Source organism: Aptenodytes forsteri, unplaced genomic scaffold, assembly GCF_000699145.1.
Source record: "Aptenodytes forsteri isolate BGI_AS27 unplaced genomic scaffold, ASM69914v1 Scaffold264, whole genome shotgun sequence".
NCBI classification, from domain to species: Eukaryota; Metazoa; Chordata; class Aves; order Sphenisciformes; family Spheniscidae; genus Aptenodytes; species Aptenodytes forsteri.
This window is the reverse complement of record NW_008795936.1, coordinates 709,779-729,214: the sequence shown is the minus strand read 5'-3', so window position 1 is coordinate 729,214 and position 19,436 is coordinate 709,779. Positions and strand designations below refer to the sequence as shown.

General features: G+C 40.1%; 1 protein-coding gene across 3 annotated transcripts in view; it reads right to left on the bottom strand.

Moving 5' to 3' along the window:
- Positions 1 to 19,436, bottom strand: part of AGAP1 (ArfGAP with GTPase domain, ankyrin repeat and PH domain 1) — a 273,840-nt gene that overhangs the window by 40,524 nt on the left and 213,880 nt on the right. For all 3 annotated transcript variants that reach the window (XM_019473624.1, XM_009285105.1, XM_009285106.1), the window contains 2 exons: positions 6,627 to 6,781; positions 4,176 to 4,266 (listed from right to left, as the gene is read on the bottom strand). In XM_019473624.1, the coding sequence (XP_019329169.1) occupies positions 4,176 to 4,266; positions 6,627 to 6,781 (246 nt within the window). The remainder of the gene's footprint in view (positions 1 to 4,175; positions 4,267 to 6,626; positions 6,782 to 19,436) is intronic.

The window sequence follows — 19,436 nt, the reverse complement described above, 5'->3', positions numbered from 1 at the left end:
TGTTCGATGGATTCTGGGAAAAAAATGACATGATGTCACTTATGACATCTGTTTCAGTGTATGCACATGAAAAATTGTTCTCAAAAAGGGGTATGCTAGACGACAGAAGTCACTACCCACCAATAAGAGAGGCAAGCTGTTGTAAAATACATGCTCAGGGATGTCCCTGTTTTCAATTCACTGTTCCTATCTGCATCTTCCTCATCCCATATGTAGTTGAGCACTTTTTAAATCTCATGCTTGAAATTTGTTTCCACTGATTTATACTGAAAAGAACCTCACGTGGTTACTAAGCCATAACTATTCAAGCTGTTTTTTTCCTTTTTTTTTAGATGATCAAAAATCAGCTCAGTTTTCCTGCTGATGCTAAGAGTAATCCTGAATTGGAGGATGCTCAGAATACTTACAAGCACGTGGCAGGCTTTTCTCCAGTATGCATACATCCAAATTTGACGGTAAAAGAAGGAAAAAGCCCATTCAATGCAGCTATAGGTGCTATAAAGTTAGTTTCCTCACTTCGTTTTACTCACAATTTGTCAAATAAAATATGACTTTTTAAACATCACTGAATATTCCCAGATTAAAATTTTCAAGCTACCCATATTCTTAAAGGTGTTTCGTTATCTCCTTCTCTAAAACACTTTGACTTGCACCTCAATCAGATTGATCATTTGAAGGTGAAAGCTCTTGGAACAGCTCTTTTAGGAGAATAACAACTCCCCACCATCTCCTTCATCCCTCTGGACGTGAGGTTGCTGATGAAAGGCTTTGCCATGCTAAATCCTGATGAGTTCAGCATGTGCAACATAGTGCTAGGCTGAGAGAAGAGGAGCAGGGAGGAGCAGAAGAGCCAGGGAAAGGAGAAGCAGGGGGCAAAGGCATCTTGCAAAGAGTTGCAGCAAAAGAGAGAAAAGCTTACATCTTTTCTTTCTTTAAAAGTTTTTTTTTCTTAATTCTGAATATAAAATTGAATCTTGTGATGGGTCTGATAGGCTTCCCAGGGCCACCCAAATTACTACTTCAGTGTTTGACTCTCAAATACAAAATACACCATAGTAAGTTATTAGACGCCTGGACTGGAAAACTCATGATGAGACTCTCCTTCTTTAAGCCCTCCCTGTTTTCTTCTATAACGGAAAAGACCTGATATTCCACGCTCTCCAGATATCTTGAAAGAGTGACTCATATTTATCCTCTCATCTGCTCTTTAAGCAGTAAGACTGGAAGAGCTAAAATCCTTCGGGGGCAGGAATTTAGCTGGGTTTGCCTAAGCAATTTGACCATCTTCAGTGCCTTCTCCAGACAGAAGTCAGCACCGGGACTCCAATACTCTGGGAAAAGGCAACATCAGTCTTCTTCTGAAACATAAAATGAGATCTTCTTGGGCAAAAACTCCAGCACCTAAAGAGCACTTTGCCTCATCTATTGCTCTGGGATGGGAACGTTAAAAAAAGGACTTAAAAACTTTAGTCTGAGACTGCCAAAGGGCCAGAAGGCTGGTGGCACACAGATGCCGCTGGTACTACTGCTGCTGATTAACATACAACAAGGCAGAAATTCCCTGGTGAAACAAAGTGCTGTGATGAAGTGCTAAAAAGGCAAAGAGCTCTAGAAAGAGGAAGAATGAGACTTCTGAAGTGGAAGATTGATGGCTCTTGAATAGAGCTGAGAGACAGCAACATCTCATATTCCTTTGCTCCCAAACATCTGGCTTTGTGAAGATGCAAACTACGTAAGCTTTCCACAAGAGCGCTGGTGTTTGTGATGCTAAATGTTCTGGGGGTAAGGACTTGCCCAGGCAAGGCAGAAAGGGAGAGAAGGAAATAAAGCAAAGCCTGGCAGAAAAAGAGCAGCCTGAGGCTCACCTCGTGCATGTTTACATTTTAAGATACATCACTTTGGAAATATCTCAGATTTTTCAAGAGGAAAGATGGTGGCCTTAAAATTAGGAAGACCAAATGGCAAGAAGAGTCAGAGGGTTTAAATCTTCTCTAAACAATTAAGAGAGGTTCCAGCTGAGATCCCAAAATCACCCCCCCCATCCCCCCAAAAGCTACACAACCAAGCGCTGAGAGTTGCCAAAAAGGGCAGTCCCACCCTGCCCCCTCTCAGCAACATGTTCTTGGCACATCCCTTCTGCTGGCACCGTGCACCTATGGCCAGCTTGACCCATGAAGCAATCTGGATGAAAAACAACCTGGCTGAAAGGGGAGGGAGGAAAAAAAAAGAAGTGCTACTTTCTTGCACAATCATTTTCCTGATTAAACATCTAGCTTGGCTGCATAAATACTGGGGTACGTGCAAGACTGGGGAGAGAAACGCACACCTTGGGGATAGTGTGGACTCTGGGTGGAGCTGAAACAGATCATGGACACATCAGAAGGACATGCGTGAGTGCGGGAAGTCGTCTGCAGTGAAAGGATTGCACATTCCCACTCTGTCTGGGTGACCACGTAGCAGGGTCTGGGAAAATGCCACCCACAGCTGTACAGACAGACTGGAGCAGAAATCAGTAACACTCCCACTGCGGTCTGCTCACAGGCAGCAGTGAGTACTTCAAATGAGCTAAATATACATCTAGGTCACTTGAAGACCCCATCCTTCTCATATACAGCACAGCATCTTATATGCCTTTTACTTGAACTATAGCAAAGCTTTGGTGTAAATCTGAATGACTACCAGGTCAATATGAAAGAACACTAATAAGTAAGAGTCATTTATGGGCTGTATATGTTAAAATACCAGCCAAACCAATGTTTCCCCTTGTTTATCACCTGCTGGATTACTAGCCAGTGGAATGCAAAGACCTTAATTTATCCATGTTGCTATTTTTTCTCTCTGTCTCTGAAAAGTCCCTGTGAAATCTCTCTTTGGGATCTCCCTCCAGCAAGCCAACAAGCTGTTTTGACAGCATCCCAGTGCTGGTGCTCAAAGCCCGGTCCAGCCAGGGCTCACACCCCTGTGTGCTGAACCGCCGGGGACAGGGCAGCTGCCATTGTTCTTGATCCATCTCCTATGGATGGCATATGAATATCTGACAGTTTTCAAAAGAAGCAATTAAAACCAGTCTGTATGTGAAGCACATTTTGATGGCATGGAAAAATCTTTATTATTTTAAATGGCTGTTAACGTGCTAACCACCTTCCCTTCAAGCCTTCTGAGGATGAGGCAGGGGATTGTTTGGTGGATGACCGAATCAGCTAAATTGCTAACTATACAGATAGCAAATTAGTCATGCAAAAGCACTTGCACTTCCAAATGAATGTTCATTTTAAAGTTAACTGGGATGTTAGAATGGCTTAGACCAGTAGTCAAAATCCTGAACAGCAAGTCTTAAAAAAAAATTATACCCAAAGAAAAATAAATGAATATTTTTCCATTTTAAGCACATGTAAAAATCACAAGAAAAGTTCTGACTTTCAAATTTCAAAGATATAAAAATGCACAAGTTCTCAATCTTTCTGCTTCTACAACTAATTGCTTTAGAGCAAGAGTACTTCCTTTTCATGGCTTTGTTGCAAACCCCTGGAACTAAAGAGCACCAGAATAATGACCTCAGCTGGGGTTAGTGAGGTGAACCGCAGCTCAAAGTATTCTCGAGAACACTTTTCTGAACACTAAGTATATGTTTTAAAAAAATAAAAAAAAGGAAAGAAACACAAAGGGGAGGAAAAAAAAAAATCCCAAATCGGTTTTCTAGTATCCAGATATAATGAGCAATGACTTTGGTTTCTTCTGACAAGTAACCCTAAAAAAAACAAACCAAAAAAAGCACCAAACAAGCTCTACGTCTTTGAAAATATTACCATGGCACACATGTCCTCTGTCCTTTCCAATAGGAGGAAAATGGAAGTAACTGATGTCAAACAGCAAACTTCTTTTTCCTTTTCTTCAAAGGAAAGTAAAGAAAAGCTGACATTTAAAGTGGCATGTGAAACAACAAGGGGAAAAAATTAGGATGCATCCGACACTGCACATATTAAGTACAAATTAACATAAAATAAGTCTGATTAAGCAAACTCTATAATGAAGAAACAACGTTCAAACAACATATGGAACGTAATACCGAAAAAGACAAAGCCCATGGTGGGCATTCACCTATGTCTCTGTCAAGAAGAAGCCTTGGCCAAGAAGGAGAAGAGGTCAATTTTCTGAAGCCAAGCGGCCGTACTTACTCTGTGCTTCACAGTCCACGCAGTGGGAGTTGCCTCTGATGTTCCTTATGGACTGAAGGGCCATGGCCTCGTTCTGACTCGTCAGGCGGGACTGCGTAGATTTAAAGAAATGCATAAGCAACAAGTAAAAACCCAATAAAAAGACTTAGATGACACAACTGTCAGCTGAATGAACGGCAAAACCCAAAGCTTAGGCCAAGGTTGAAAGAATGTGATCAAGGAACCAAGTCCTTGGTTTGCCTCTCAAGAAATGGTGATCCTTTGGCATCTCCCAAGTACTGCAAGTCCACACCTGCCAAGCAGGGACTCCTCTTTCCTCCCATGTTTCTCACAGCTCAGGATTTCTCCCAGGGCTCTATCCACCCTGCCCAGGAGCTCCCAGCGTTTTGGGGTCTCCAGTCTGGATTCTAACAAGTGGGGAGACTGCACAGAGGAAAAACAAGCTTCAAAATGAACCCTGCTATTCACAAGTAAAATGGTCACAGAATAGGTTTGCTTCTTGAGATAAATTAGATAAGAATATTATTTTATAAAATCAATTTCTTTTATTGATGTTTATGCTTTTGCTAATGAAGACTAAGGGATGGTTTGCAAAAGCAACTGAAACCTTTTTATCATCAAAAGGTCAGATTTAATCAGATGGCTCCCATTTAAATTCTCTCCATGATGACCTGCCAATGACCTCCACTTGGACCTGGAGAGACTGTCACTATGTACAAATAGTTCGGCTCTACCCAACTAAACCGTCTTGCAGGCTTTCCAAGAAGAAAACTGTTAGCTGTACCAAATAATGGACTCTCTGCAATGAATTGATTTAAGCGGGGATGAGGACCAGGTCTTAAGTATGGCCATGTGGAGATATGTCCTCCTGATCTATCAAGAGAACACCTACTAAACCTGTCCAACTAACTACACTTTGCTATTCCAGCTAGTTCTTCTGACAAGTTTTGAGACCTCAGTAATACTTTAGAGAAAAAAAACCTCTCTGAGCATTGTAGTGGGTTGAATAAAAAGCTCCCTGTACACGCGTAATCTTATCAACAGATTCGCCCTTTCAAACGAATATTTAATATACACAAAGGCTGATCTTCTCTGTGGGTACTGCATAGTAAATACTACCAGCCACTCTTTATCCTCTTTTATATTAGTATTTTTATATAGGTGTTAGTGTACAAATTTCCTCTATTGTGTTCCCTTAACATACATAGTTGAATGCATAAATCCATGACAGGCAAAAAACCCATACAAGCAGTCATTTTTCTCCATCTCAGAAATACATATTGGAAATAAATAAATTTTTTAAGAAAAATGGAAAGTAAATTATATTATGATGATGATAATTACTGGTGTCTGATCTACTCTGGTAGATCAGGGCAATGAGAGCAGGCATTCATTTTAAAATATGAGTCTCCTCCTTGCAATATGAAATCATTAAAGACGTCTGTTAGGTGGATAATGTCAAAGGATCTATAGGTTTGAATAATTACTCCTCACTTCTCTCCCTCCACTACCACTCAACACCTTGCTCTCTAGTTGTGAAGTGTTTGCAAACACAGACTCAAGAAGCAGAAGTTCTCTTGCCCTTCCAAAAATGAGCAATGGCTGAAGAAGTCTCAGATTTTAAACATTTATTTATTTATTTATTTAGACAGGAAAGGAGACCAAATTACTTGTGTCATCATAGGAAAGCATTGCAAGGTAGAAGGCCTGTACCTCTTAGACAATGTTCATCTTCCCCCAAAAAGCTTTGATGAACTGTTTCTGGATTTGCTTTCTGTTATATTAGTTAAGGCAGAAAACCATAAAAAAATTAATTCAGTGTAATTAAAGAAAAGAAAAATTGTGCCTATGCTTTGTAAAGCAACAGACACAAAAGCAATAGCTTAATTTTGATTTCTGTGATTTGTATTACTTCATCATGGCAGAGTCCTATGACTGAATGCTACTGCACATTTATGGTTAGGCCAACCAGAATGTTTAGTTAAATTTTGCTGTGCAGAAGCTTAGTAGATTTGACTAGTAAATACACTGGGTTTTGGGTCTGCCTCCACTCTTCTCCAAGGCAGGCTTCTCCTCAAGGGCCTTCTGCAGACCTTTAACCTGAAACAAACCTGAATCTGCAGCAGTGACTACACTATACAACTTCTCAGTAGGGAGAGTCCATGACCTAGCCCCAAGTTTCAGTCAAAATTTCAAGAGCAATACCGAAGGCAAAACAGATAATCCAGGAGCTCCATTAATTCAATTGCTGTAAAAAACCTGTAAAACAGGCTACAGCACCAGCTGTCTTGAAATAGCTGAGATATGCATGCAGCTCTAACACTGCTCTGTCGTGTGCATAATACATGCATGTCTCTAGTACAGGTTTAAAATTCAGAGTTCTTGATTTTGCTTTCATCTTAATGATCATCCACCCGTTACTCATTTTCAGTATCACTCTGTGTACCATACCTTGTTCTTGCTGCTCTCACATGACTGTAAACTGGCCAAGATCTGACTCTCTATAGCTTGTACCCACGCATCTCTTTCTTCATAGGTGGTAGCTTCAAAGTGCCAGGTCTGGCCAGTGAGAGAGACAATGATAAACTCAAAGTTTTCTTCTTGTTCTGAAAAAAACATGCAATAGGAAGAAAAGTTATAAGTTTAAGGCTATCGATAGCTAGGCTCAAACAATCCTGTTTGATGAGCATTTCTGCAATGTAACGAGCAAACGCAGGTCTGGACATTTGAGGTTTGAGGCTAGATATATCCAACTACCCTGCAGTTGCACAACACATCAGAAAATGACTTGCGGATCCACTGCTTTTTCTCTCCAAATGTTATGCAGATAAAGTACTGTTTTGGTTCCTGTGTGCGTTTGAGAGTTCAGTATCGAGTCTATACCTTTCTCGAACACAAAGGGGCTAACAAGCATTACTTAGAATTAAACCTGAGGTGCTAAGAGATACATAATGTAAAAATCAAAATGTGTCACAAAATAACTTAAAAGATGAATGGACTATAAAAAGCTGACAATACAGAAAATTTGACAATTTACTCTCTTCCTTCAAACAGTTTTTTACATGCACAGATATATTAAAAGTGGATATGTAAATTTTCTTGTCTACAGCATAAATACACTGGGTTATAATACAGGATTAAAATCAGTTCAACCTGTTCAACATTCACGTTTCACACAGGAGATGAGAAAATGATCTGAGAAGCTAGCAGAAAGGGTCAATGAAATATCCTTAGGGCTACTCGAGTATAAGGACATATATTCAGGCCAGAGGACCGCAGCATATGAAAATACCAGCAGAACTGAACTAAATGGACACATACTCTAACCACACATGGGACACCAAAGTCAAATTAAAAAAAAAAAAAATCAAGGAAGCTGAAACAGAGCGAGTGGAATTGGGAAGGGCAGGCATGAAGCATGAAAGGAACAGAATAATAGAGCACAAAGTTCTGGTGAACATCAGCCATAATGGGCTTTAGAAAGAACATTTACATTCGCTTGTCTGCTAATGACTTATTATATATTCAGAGCCATGAAACTCCTGCATTACCTTGTCAGCCATAAGCATGCAAAGATAAGTGACAAATCTAGCACTAGCTTTAAAGCCAGTACTGCTGCTCACTGGCAGTCATTTTCTCAACCTGTGGGACAACTGGTTTTCTTTCATAAACTTGATGCTAGCAAGGCCAGTGCTTACACTGCTTTAATGATGCCTCAAAAAATAGCAGAAGGTTACTTTGCACCTTGAGGTGAGAATAAACAGAGGTGAAGGTTATTTCCAGGTGCATGAGCTGCATGAAGTGGCAGTTTTACTAAAAAAAATAGTATGTGGGATAAGTGGGAAAAGAAAGATAAGAGAAATGATGCAACTGTACGACTATAACTACTTTTCATTTTAGCAACACTGTGTTAAAAACAAACAGGTAGTCTCGTTATCCAAAATGCTATGACTAAATCATGGAAAAAGCCACATTTATCAGAGCTTTCAAGAGTTTATGAGGAAGATGTAAGGGGAACTACTCAACAATAAAGGAAATTACGCTCAGTCCTGTGCGCTGTCTCCTGTAGGACAACACAGATAGGTTCTTCTACTTATGTAGAAGTGGTATAGCATACGATCAGTGGGGAGGGTACAGGCATACGCAGAGTTATGCATATGTTGACGAGAGCAGGGAACGATGGTGAAGGAGGAGAACATGAAAAACTGAATCCCACCTGAAGCAGCCCCCTGTAGAGTCCAATTTAGGAAATTCATCATTCTTAGGCTTTTCAATGGCTTCTAAGCGATAAAACTTTGTACTCCTGAAGCCTTACTAAAGAAGGATTTCCAAATGACGGTCACTAAATGTTCCGAAAATCCTTCTATATAAATTACTCACTGTGGGTGTTACTGAGACACACATATTGTTATGGCAGGGATCCTGCAATATGCAGTAACACAAAGGCCCTTTTCAGCCTCACTCCATTTTCTGCATCTCATGCCCTTCTCCCTCAGCCCTTCCCTTCTCCACTCGCACCTCTGCTCCAGGCTGCATCATATTTTCCCTGCACCTCTCTCCCCTGACCATACACCATACCACTTCTACATAAGCCAAAGGCTTGGCATAAGCTGAAGGAGCTGCCTACTAAAGAAAACAGTCATCTTGCCACATCAAGTTAAAAATTCCCCACACCTGCTTTTCAAGCAGGGAGGAGGCCCTGTAGGGACGCCAGGACACAGAAGAGCACAACAAGAGAGGAGACTTCTCCAGCACACGTGGCAGGGCTGACTTCTCAATGAACAACAACAAGTATATGTGGTATATAACTAATACTCAACAAGTATATACGGTATATCTTCAGAGAGTCTCTCTGCACTAATCCTGTATCAGTTCATCCCAGCATTTAAGTACGAGCTGACTTTCCAGCACTACAATTCCAGACCTTAAAAGAAATATATGCAATCAAGATGCAGCATCATTGAATCCTCCTATCTCCTATTTGCCAATAATCCTGATCATGTACATGAAGCTGGTTTGCCCAAGAAGGGCTTATGACAAATAAATTCTGCAATTCAGCCAGCGTACCATTTAAAAGTGAGGTTGAAATACCATCCTTGCAGCGGTACCTCTGCAAGCTTTGTTTTCCAGAAACGCTACACAAAGTTATTCCCCTGCTTACGGGAGACCTATGGCAGAGGACACAAACCCGGCTATTCAGGCAACTGGAGTGCAATTCAGGAAACACCTCCAGCCATTTCCCATGGTTGCTCTTTTATACACCAAGTCTCCTTTTCCCAAAGGCGAGGCTCCCGTGTTTCATCTCCTGACCTCTTCTGCTGTGACCAGCTGACACTGTGACAAAAGCTGTAAAGACCCTGCACAGCCTTTGTGGTTTGGGATCGCAAAGTCCACGTAACACGCCGGTGAGTCTGTCCTTGTACAGCCCCACCGCGGATTACGAGGGCTGCAGTGTGTTTTAAAGCTTGGCTGGAAGGATATTTTCAGTTCATCAGTAAGTTAGCTGAAAACTTGGTCATTGCTGATGATACATTAAGAACATACAAGTTTGCACTCTCCTATATTCACTAAAGCTTCAGGTTTACTCCCTAAAAAGCTCAGATGAAAAGCAACTGTGCCAGTTGAAGATGTGTTCAGTAATACATTTTCTGCTTAAATACACCGAATTTTTTTTTTGTAAGCACAATTGTGAAACAAAGCAGCAATGCCTGCTCCACGTCACCCACAGGGCAATGCCTACAACAGATGAGCAGCAAATGTGAATGTCCTTAATACCGCATACACGCACATGAAAATCCAGGCAGCAGAATGAAATTCTTCAGTTTTACTCTTCAGAAAAATTATAGGTTGTGCTACTTAAATCCCTGTGAGCCCAATCACAAAATTTCATTAAACAGTTTTCCATGTTTAACAGTTATTCATAGAAAGGTCCACTATAATAGTATTTTAGCACCATCAACCTGTCGAAATCAACCTGCCCAATTACTCCAAACTACATTAATAACACCGGATATTACACTAATTGTGTCCAGTTTCTATGCAGACGAGGTCCCGCGGGGCTAATTTTGCATCCTCAGGGGCAAGCAACTCAGCCATCAACCTGATTTCACCAGGAATCCCTCCTCATTACACAAGTCCAGGCTGTCAAACTTTTTTTCTAAAAAAAGGTTAATGGGCCAGTCAGTCATCAATTATTTCCTGGAAGGCCAGCAGACAAAGGGTTAAAGTGCGAAGAACCAGCTGCAACTGATTTCCATTTGGAAGTTAGTATCAACAGGAGATGTCTAAAATGTTGTTGTTGGTTTTGCTTTTTTTTTTTTAAAGTGGGAAGGGGTGGCTAGGATAGGAAATGAGCTGAAACTATAAGATTATGATGACATGGAACCTAAAGCATAAGTGATTTTTTTTTTTTTTAAGAGGACCAGTGGGAGTGGGCATGCAATTAGTAAATTTTAGGAAAACCACCCCACCATCATAACCACCACACCACTTCCAAGAATGGTACCACCATTTATGCTGCATATACTGTTTTTGCCATTATCTTTTCATAGTAAAATTACTGCATTTAACCCAAGTTAACATTTATTTTGCTCTGCCAAAAGACAGACATTGCTACAGCCCACCCACTTACGGAAAACAAGATATACAATTTCTTAGAAGCAAAGGATTGTGCAAGGGAAAACAAACATTTAGGCATCGTCTCACTGCATTCCCATACCAATGCCTGCGTTTATGGTATGTAACAGAGATCAGATTTAGAGAACTACACTGAAAATAACTACAGGATACAATTAGTCTATAACCTGTTCCAGAGAACTCAATTAAGTCTACTAAAATGTAGGGAAAACACATGTCCAGAAGCAGTTACGCCTCTTGGTATCCCGTAAGAGTGGTTCTAAATGGTGTGCATGTATCACTTTGTTCACAATTTCCACTTCCCACATCTTTTATTCTCAATATTAAGAATTGCATAAATAGCCACCGACACCTTGCACCAGTGGTGGGTAACCACAAGCACAGTTTGAAGTCAACAGAAGACAGGGGCCCCTTTCTGCCAGGCACTCTACAGTCAGAAATTACACCCATCCCAAAAGTCTGCTTTTAAACAAAAAAAATTTTCTATTTTTCCATGGGTATAAAACAAAGACTTGCCAGGCTTAAGGCATTTTTCACAGGCATACATGAATATTTTGCCAGAATCAGAAATAAAACTGGATCTTCTGGCTTCCAAGCCAACCAGCCTCTTCCACTAGGTGCCAGATTGTGCATTTGTATCTTTGCCCAAAGTAGCTGTCGGAGGATCCTGGTGCTGTTGCTAATTAATAGTAACTCACCGTGCACGTCTGGTGGATGATGCCACTCACACAGGAAACACTTTCCAGAAACAAGAAGTCAAGTGCGGAACCAAAAGATTCTCAATGGCGTATTTCAAACACCCGTGAAGCATCTTCCAGAGCTGAGGTTACAGCTTGAAACCTAGTCAAGCCTACCTCAAGCAACACTGAGACCTATTTAAACTCCCTTTTTATCACGTCCTTCTCCCTCTCTCAAAAATCACTTCCGCTCAAGCACCCTTCCTTAATAACCCTTCATCTTGTCAAAAGGATGAGAATGAAAAACTGCTGAGGGTGTCCTAGCAATCAACATTAGATGTTTACAATATACAATTTGTTTACAACAAAGGCACATGTTATTTACATACTATATAATGTTAACTATCCTTACCTTTTGCCACTTAGTGTAAATTATCCCTGTAAGCTGGAAGATAAGTATGTTTATTAGCAGCCTCAATTAAGGAAATATTTGTGCCATGTCCCACTGGGCATGACTATGCTAATACTTCTCTTCCCTTTCCAAACCCAGTGTCTAAATCTAATTAGTTTTGAAAATCAACCCTATCAGGAAAATATAGCTCTGCTATCGGTTGCCCACAGCTCTTGATAAAGGTTGTGTTCCACTGGAAGAATTTTTCAGCGGTACTGTTTTATATCGCTACCCGTGAGTGACAAACTGGTGATGACAGGCCGGTTTCTAGCTCAAGGGACTAAGCCCCCCCGCCATATGTACTTGTTGTTTTATTTGGATGCCAAGACAACACGATTTGAAGAAATCCATGAAGTAACTTTAGAATTCAGTTCATACAGTACGTGAGTCTACACTTGCATTAGGTGTTTCCTAACGTTTCAAGCCTGCGGTTTACTTTTTAAATTACACGTGTTTCAAAGCTGAAGAGCTTGCTTAACTGAGAGGTGTTGCGAAGCTGAGTCTATTGGGCACAGCTTATCTTGAGTGCTCAGAACAGCCTCCCCCTCCGTCTGTCATGGTTACCAAAAGTGAACTTTCTGCATAGGCACAGCACCACAGCAGCAATGGCATCACTAACTTTCAAGCAAACGGTAGAGTTAATGAATATGCAGAAGAAAAGTTTTCCATGAGAGCCTGGCAACTCAGATGCAGCACTGTTTAACACGTCACGTATGTAACCATGAAGAGCGGAAAAATGAGGATTTAATATCTTTATGCATGTTAACCCATAGCATGCAGAGCACAGCCATTTAATTTTGTAAAGATACTCCTGTCCGCTGTGCTGCAAAATCTGTTGATATAGGAAAAATAATTCTGTATTTTAACAATATTGCTATGACAGCAGGTACAAGCAACTCCAGCTTGTCTTAAAACCAGAGTGGGGTCTGTTTTAAGTACAACACACTGATATTACATACTTTCCCCCTAGAAAATCAAAGGATTGCTTGAAGCCTGCAATAAGGAGCAGGTGGGACTTTTTCATTTGTCAGTGGCTCCCTATAGAAAAACCCCAAAATCTGAAAACTAAGAGTTTTAGGCAAACTCTAAAATTAAAGAAAGTAAAATTTCTTGCAATCATACAAAACTGATGAAGGAACAGTGGAGGACATAGTTGTACAATGTCCTGCGCGCCTCTGCCCTCAGAAGTTGGAGTTCTTCAGCTGTGATCTTACACCCAGCCACCTCTGTGAAGATCCTGTTCTTCCTCACTCCTCTGAGACCAGGACAGAAATGCAGTGTTTTTCCTATCAAATAGCCAAGAGAGAGGAGCCACACTCAGGGAGGACTCTCAGCTTTGCACAGTGCACAGCAAAAGGTGACCCTGTATAAGCACAAGAGACCCAGAATGCTGAGGACCATCCATATACCTGCTTCTGCCAAGCATCTACAAAACAATTGCAGCACCTGAGCTGCAGATTTCTCCATCTTAATCAGAGATTTTGCTACTTGGAAGCATACAGAATATCTAAATAATAGGACCGGCATTAAAAATTATTGGAGAGGCTGCTTTCTAGATCAAGCTTTCAAAAATGGGACTGTACACGATGGGAACATTTTTGGTTTGTAAGAAGGTGTAAGTGCAATTGAGCAAGCATGTGCTAAAGACCAAAGCAGATTTGTTATTCTGGACTGTCATTTCCTATCACCGTTCTCTTTTTTGAAGGCATAATTATCTAAACATGTAGCTTTTAATACTTACAGTGCTCATTAACTCGACATTTGTGTGTCTCACCATTCCAGCTTTCACACAAAGGCTTAAGGAACCAGCTCAAAGATGCAAAGCTATGGAGAACACTGAATGTTCAGTTTTTAGTGGGGATACTACTTCCAAAAAAAGATACATTTGCCTAGTTTCAAAATTTCGTTTTGATGATATGTCTCAAAACTCTTTGGACAACGGCCATCAGGAACATGTTCCCATATGCTTATCCAAGGTGCCTTTGATACTTAGTTTGATCAGTAAGATAAAAGATTCTCAAACTAGACAGGCCCTAAAAAATGAAATCTTTATCTGTGAAACACAAGGGAATTCTTTATACTTGCTTCCCTGTTGCAATTTAGTAACAGGTAGATATAAAATCACAAGCTTCTCAAGGAGTAAACCTGTAACAACAAACATGCCCACAGACTGATTAGAAGAAAAATCTGGCTGGGAGATAAAAACCAGCAAATACATACAAAATTACAAATCATTAAAAAGTATCTAGCTAGTTTCCTATCAAATGGAAAAAACCCTACCCCAAACTTACTAATGTCCAACAATCATTTTTTCTCGTTTCTTATTTTGCACTTCATACTTGAAAATATAACAAAGATCAAAATAGACAGTTTTGCAACTGTTGCTCTGAAAGGTAATAATTTTACATTTACACTGATAAATAAAACAAAATTATAATTAAAAAAGCTGCCTTAACAAGCTGCAGTAAAATCACACTTTTGTTTCCTGCGTACACTTTGTTTGGCAGAGAGAGCAAGGCATCCGACAGCAATACAGCAGTAATTGTGCAAAAGAAGGACGGTGATATAAATCACCAAAGGTTAATGATCAGGATGTGAACAGAGGGACTTGTTTACAGAAATAGCATGCAATTTAAAATTTACAAGAGATTTAATGCCACTGCTTGGCAATCACTAAAATCAACAGCCCAGAAAACAGTGACATTAAGAAAAATATTACAGTTATAATCATTCCAAAATAAGTCAATTAGTGTTAGGGCATGCGCTTGCGATTACTTGACCCATTTGGTTCGCACTTAAGTGAAGAAAAAAAAAAAAATCCCCCTCCCTTATACTGAGATTACTGAGTTGTGACCTATTTTGCATTCCCTATTTCTTACACCATCCCTCTCACATGCTGTTGGAGATGGTGGTGGAGGGTTTTTTTTTTCCCCCCTCTCTCCTTGCCTGGCTTCCAAGTAATTCTGACCTTTGACATTTGTAATAATAAAAAAAAAAAAAAAAAAAAAGAAGGAAGTTTATAATTGTGTTGTTCAAATGAAGGGGGGGGGGGAATAAAATTCAATGTGCTATTATACAAAAGCCATGACGGCTGTCTTCGGTGGAAAAAAAGCAATGTAAGTCAATTTGTGAACTTTGGCACCAGGTGACCTTTAGAAATACAACAATATACAGAATTTACAAGCAAGAGTAGCACATGCAAATGACCCGGCACTGTCTCGCCTTTGGATTAGAGCTGCAAAGAGCATTATGGAGAAGGCTTGCACAAAACAAATTAAGACTGTTACTTAAATGTCACGGCACACTATTGTATTTGGCTACAGATCATTACACCTGATACTAACACTTTTAAAAGCTGTAATAACTTGGGAAATATTACATTGAGTGGCAACATGTAGAAAGGGAAAAAATATATATATAAAAAAATAAATAAAAGAAGAAAATGGGTTCCTGAAGTAATTTAAACATCACCACTCCACGACTAGAGGGAAAGGTCAAAATTTAAGTAAGCTGAAAGGAACATGAACGGCAAAATAAAATGCACAAACAAAAGATGAAAAGACCAACTGGAATGACTCTGCAAACACAAGATGAAAGCACGCATGCTTTGGGCAAATTTGATTTCCATGCCCGCATTGGGTAAGGGAGAGACGCAAGGAGGACGATTTTTGGAAAAGCAGGTTAAAAAAAGGGGTAAGAGAGATGTTCATCTAAAACGGATGGGTTTGTTACCTTCGGTGTTGGTGCTGCTGCTGCTGTATATATTTCGCAGGCTACCAACACGGTTTAGTTTCCAAGCTTTGCGTTTGGCTGCGTCCAGAGAGCAGAAGGGGAAGAGAAAAAAAAGAGAATAAAAATAAAGAAAAAGGAGGGGGAAAAAAAAAAAAAGAAAAAGGGCAGAAAAGAAATATCAAAATAGCATGTGAAGTAAAATACAAGCACAAGCCTGCTAACACATGAAGAGCTACACACAGAAAATGCACACAGGACTATACAGCCTCTCCAATCCACAAGTGGTATGGAAAGCCTCTTATTGAGAGTGATTTTGTAAGTCTTTACAACATGACAAGATTTGACAAGATTAAATGCATCTGCTATTGGAGTAGACAAAAACAGACCAGTAGCAGTAAAAAAATGCAGGAAGTATTTGTACAGAGGATACACAGCTAGACAAAACAGCTACTGTAAAATGCAATTTAATTAATAACAAAACAGAGCCAGACAAGAACTCCTTTTCCTCCAAAAGCCTGTATTGATCACTTGGTGCCTGTAGTTCACCTTTAAAACACCTTTTTACATCATCACCTTTAAAAGTTGAGGTGATGATGTAAAGGCCTTAGATCCCCGTAACAACAAAGTGTGTTATCTGTAGCACTGAGCTTAGAGGCATTACTTAATTATTTTGAAGAGTGTCAAGTAGACATTGATGAAATGATGTTTGTGGTCCTCCCCTCCTCCCCCAGGCAAATCACTGCAAAATCAGAATGTTTATTTGCAAAGTAAAAAAAAAAAAAAAAGTATATTCTTTATATGAGGCAACACCCTTGCTTTATTAGAATTGCCCCAAACTTTGAGGTTCTCTGAGTTCCCAGCTGCCATTTTACAATTAGCAGAAAATATTGCTCAAAAGCACTCCATTCCTGTGCTCGTTAGGAGAAAGCACATTTTCACATTCTTTAAAATCGACATGTTTTGCCTCAAGAGTGAATTCACAGTGTGAGAAGTACATTCAATCAACAATATGTTTAGCCTGAGTTTCATCAGACAGGAACCGTATGAAACATCTGAGTACACCATGACGCTGCTGGCACCTAACAACGACTGAAATAACAGAGATATCTCCTCTTCTTCACCCATGGACATCCCCACACCTGAGGAGGGAACCGCATATCTGCTAAAAGTGGTATCTCTATAGACTTTCCAGCTACCACATCAGCTTACCTAGTCAAGAAATAATGATGCAGCGCTGCTTGGCACACAACTATTTTGTAAAATCTGTTTCATAGGTGCACGGAAGAGATCACTGGGGTCAGTGACAAGTGGAAGAGCATCCAGAACTCCTTCTGAGCTGTCTTTCTTAGCAGGTCACCCAGCCCTCCTGCCCACAGACAGTGGAGAGCTTTGAGTTTGGGTGTGAGACTTCTAAAAAGGACAGCATCAGAGAAATTAATCATGATTAATTTCTAAGATGTGTTTGAAAATGGAACAGTCTTCCACTCCCATTCAGCTCAGAGTCTGTTATGAGGAAACTCATATGGTAAATCCGGAGTAAGACCATCGTCCCCCTCACCACAGATGCTTCTCACCCTTTAGGATATGAACATCACACAACACAGCAAGTACTGTGATACAACCATTTTAAAATTTTCATTCTATATTTACAAGAGAACTTTTTTAATGCCCCATGAAACTCAGACCAACTGGCTGCTTCCACAGAAAAGGAACAGTGATGTGAAGTCATTCCAATCTTTAACAAAAAGCTTGATTTTCAGCTAAAGAGCTAAGGCTGGAAGAGAAATGCCTAAACACTCTAGACTGTTAAGCTATATACTGTTTTAATAAAGCCATCTGCTGGCTTTAATGCTATATACTCAAAGGGAAAACAGAGGACTGGATGTATAAGTGACATCCTTTAGAATGCATCTTGCTGAAATTAAAATAGGTAACACTATCCGGAAGGCTAAGTTAGATCTATCTAAAAATTAAAGTTCATTAAATCTAAAAAATCTCAATTGTCCTTCAATATGAAAAAAATCTTTAGTTTTAAGACAGGTTTAACAAGTCCCAGCAGGTACCAGCAACTAGAGAGGCACAATTTCCCCAGCTGAAAACTTGTTTTTCCTGAAAAAAATTTACATATAAATAGGCAAAATCGAGGTTTGGCACCCCTCAGAAAGGGAAGACCATCTCCAGTACACAGACCCTTTCCCAGTCCCTTTTCATTTTTCACACTTTAATGGCACGTTCGAGTACTGCCATATGAGCAGGAAGTGAACTCGCAGCCTGGTTTTCTATTAACCTATTGATGAAATAATCAATTTTAATGTGTTAAGTGTCATGCCTTTTTCTTCTCTTTAAACAAATGGACTTTTTCGCAGTGATGCCGAGGTCCTGATACATCCGAGTGTGTCCTTTAGCATTGATTAGGCTCCAGCCTGCTTCCTCGTGCTCTGCTGTCTTTGAGAATTCAGTAATATTATCATCAGCAGGGTCTGGACACTGCCAAGCGCAGCCTCTGCTGGGTGACTGATGTGCGTGCGAACACCAGGGCCCAGGTTAGCCATCCTACCCTGCCTGCCTTCAAAATTACATACTGTCTACACATTTTTGTTACCTATCAACATGGCCTTAACGGGCAGTGGCGGTCATTATTTGCCTGGTTTGTCTTTGACTTATATCCCAGGATATTCAGTCCGTCTGGTCTGGCTTCACTTGCTGGTTCCAAAGTTAATTCAACAAAAGCTCGTGTTGCCAACTCTGGATATCTATATATATAGTATATATACACTTAAACAAACAAATAAACCCCAACTGGTTTCCAATAAAAAGCTATAAGAAATACTTATTTCATTATTTAACAGCAACAAAGCTCCCTAATTAGAAAGATCTTTAAGGTAGATTGAAGTATTTTCTGGAAGCTTGTTTTCTTCAAAAAATACACTAAGCAGCATCTCTAACTAGAGGAAAAACCCAGACAAACACCTCTCTGAAATGTCAAATATCTGGAATGAAGTTAACTATTTCCCAGAAGACACCGGGTATTTAATTTAGCTTGTACCGAAATGGCAACTGGTATTCTGCCTAGTGTGTTGTGCTACCACAATCTGAATGACTAATGTATTTTAATAATGTTTCAAGAAAATCTTTTAACAACTTTGACACTTGCCCTGATCTCTGGCTTCACTGCTGACAGAAAAACAACGCCTCACAGCAATCAAAGCAGTCCCCCCATCCCAACCACTGTGTAGACACGGAGTAGCAGCACAGTTTCTGCTCTTATCCAAGCTCATTAACTCCAGAAATTTAGATTGCCAAGATTAAACTCCTGTCTTTGCTGGGCAAATTAATTTGTGCATCCTAACACTCAACCTGGACTAGCACAAGAAGTCATTATCTGTCACCCAACAGCACAGAGCTCGGCTTTTAGCAATCCTGCAAAACAACACCGAGATCGTTGCAATGTTCGACTCTGCACAAGCCATCGCCCAGCCATTCCTCCCAGTAGTGACCATGGGAAGAAATCCAAGGCACCAAACCATGAAAGCTTTGACTCTCGGAGCTCGAGATAAGCTTTTTTTTAAGATGAAGTTCTTAAGTTTTTGCAAGGAAACTGCTTTCAATTGTATCATCTATGACGGGATGCATCACTCATGCAGCACATACGTACTGGGGTATCTTGTTCAGATACACCAGTTAAGGACCTGGAATCTACCAGATGGATTTGTAAGGAGGAAAGAATGATATGCTTCCATGTAACTGTGTCAAGTGTTACAACGG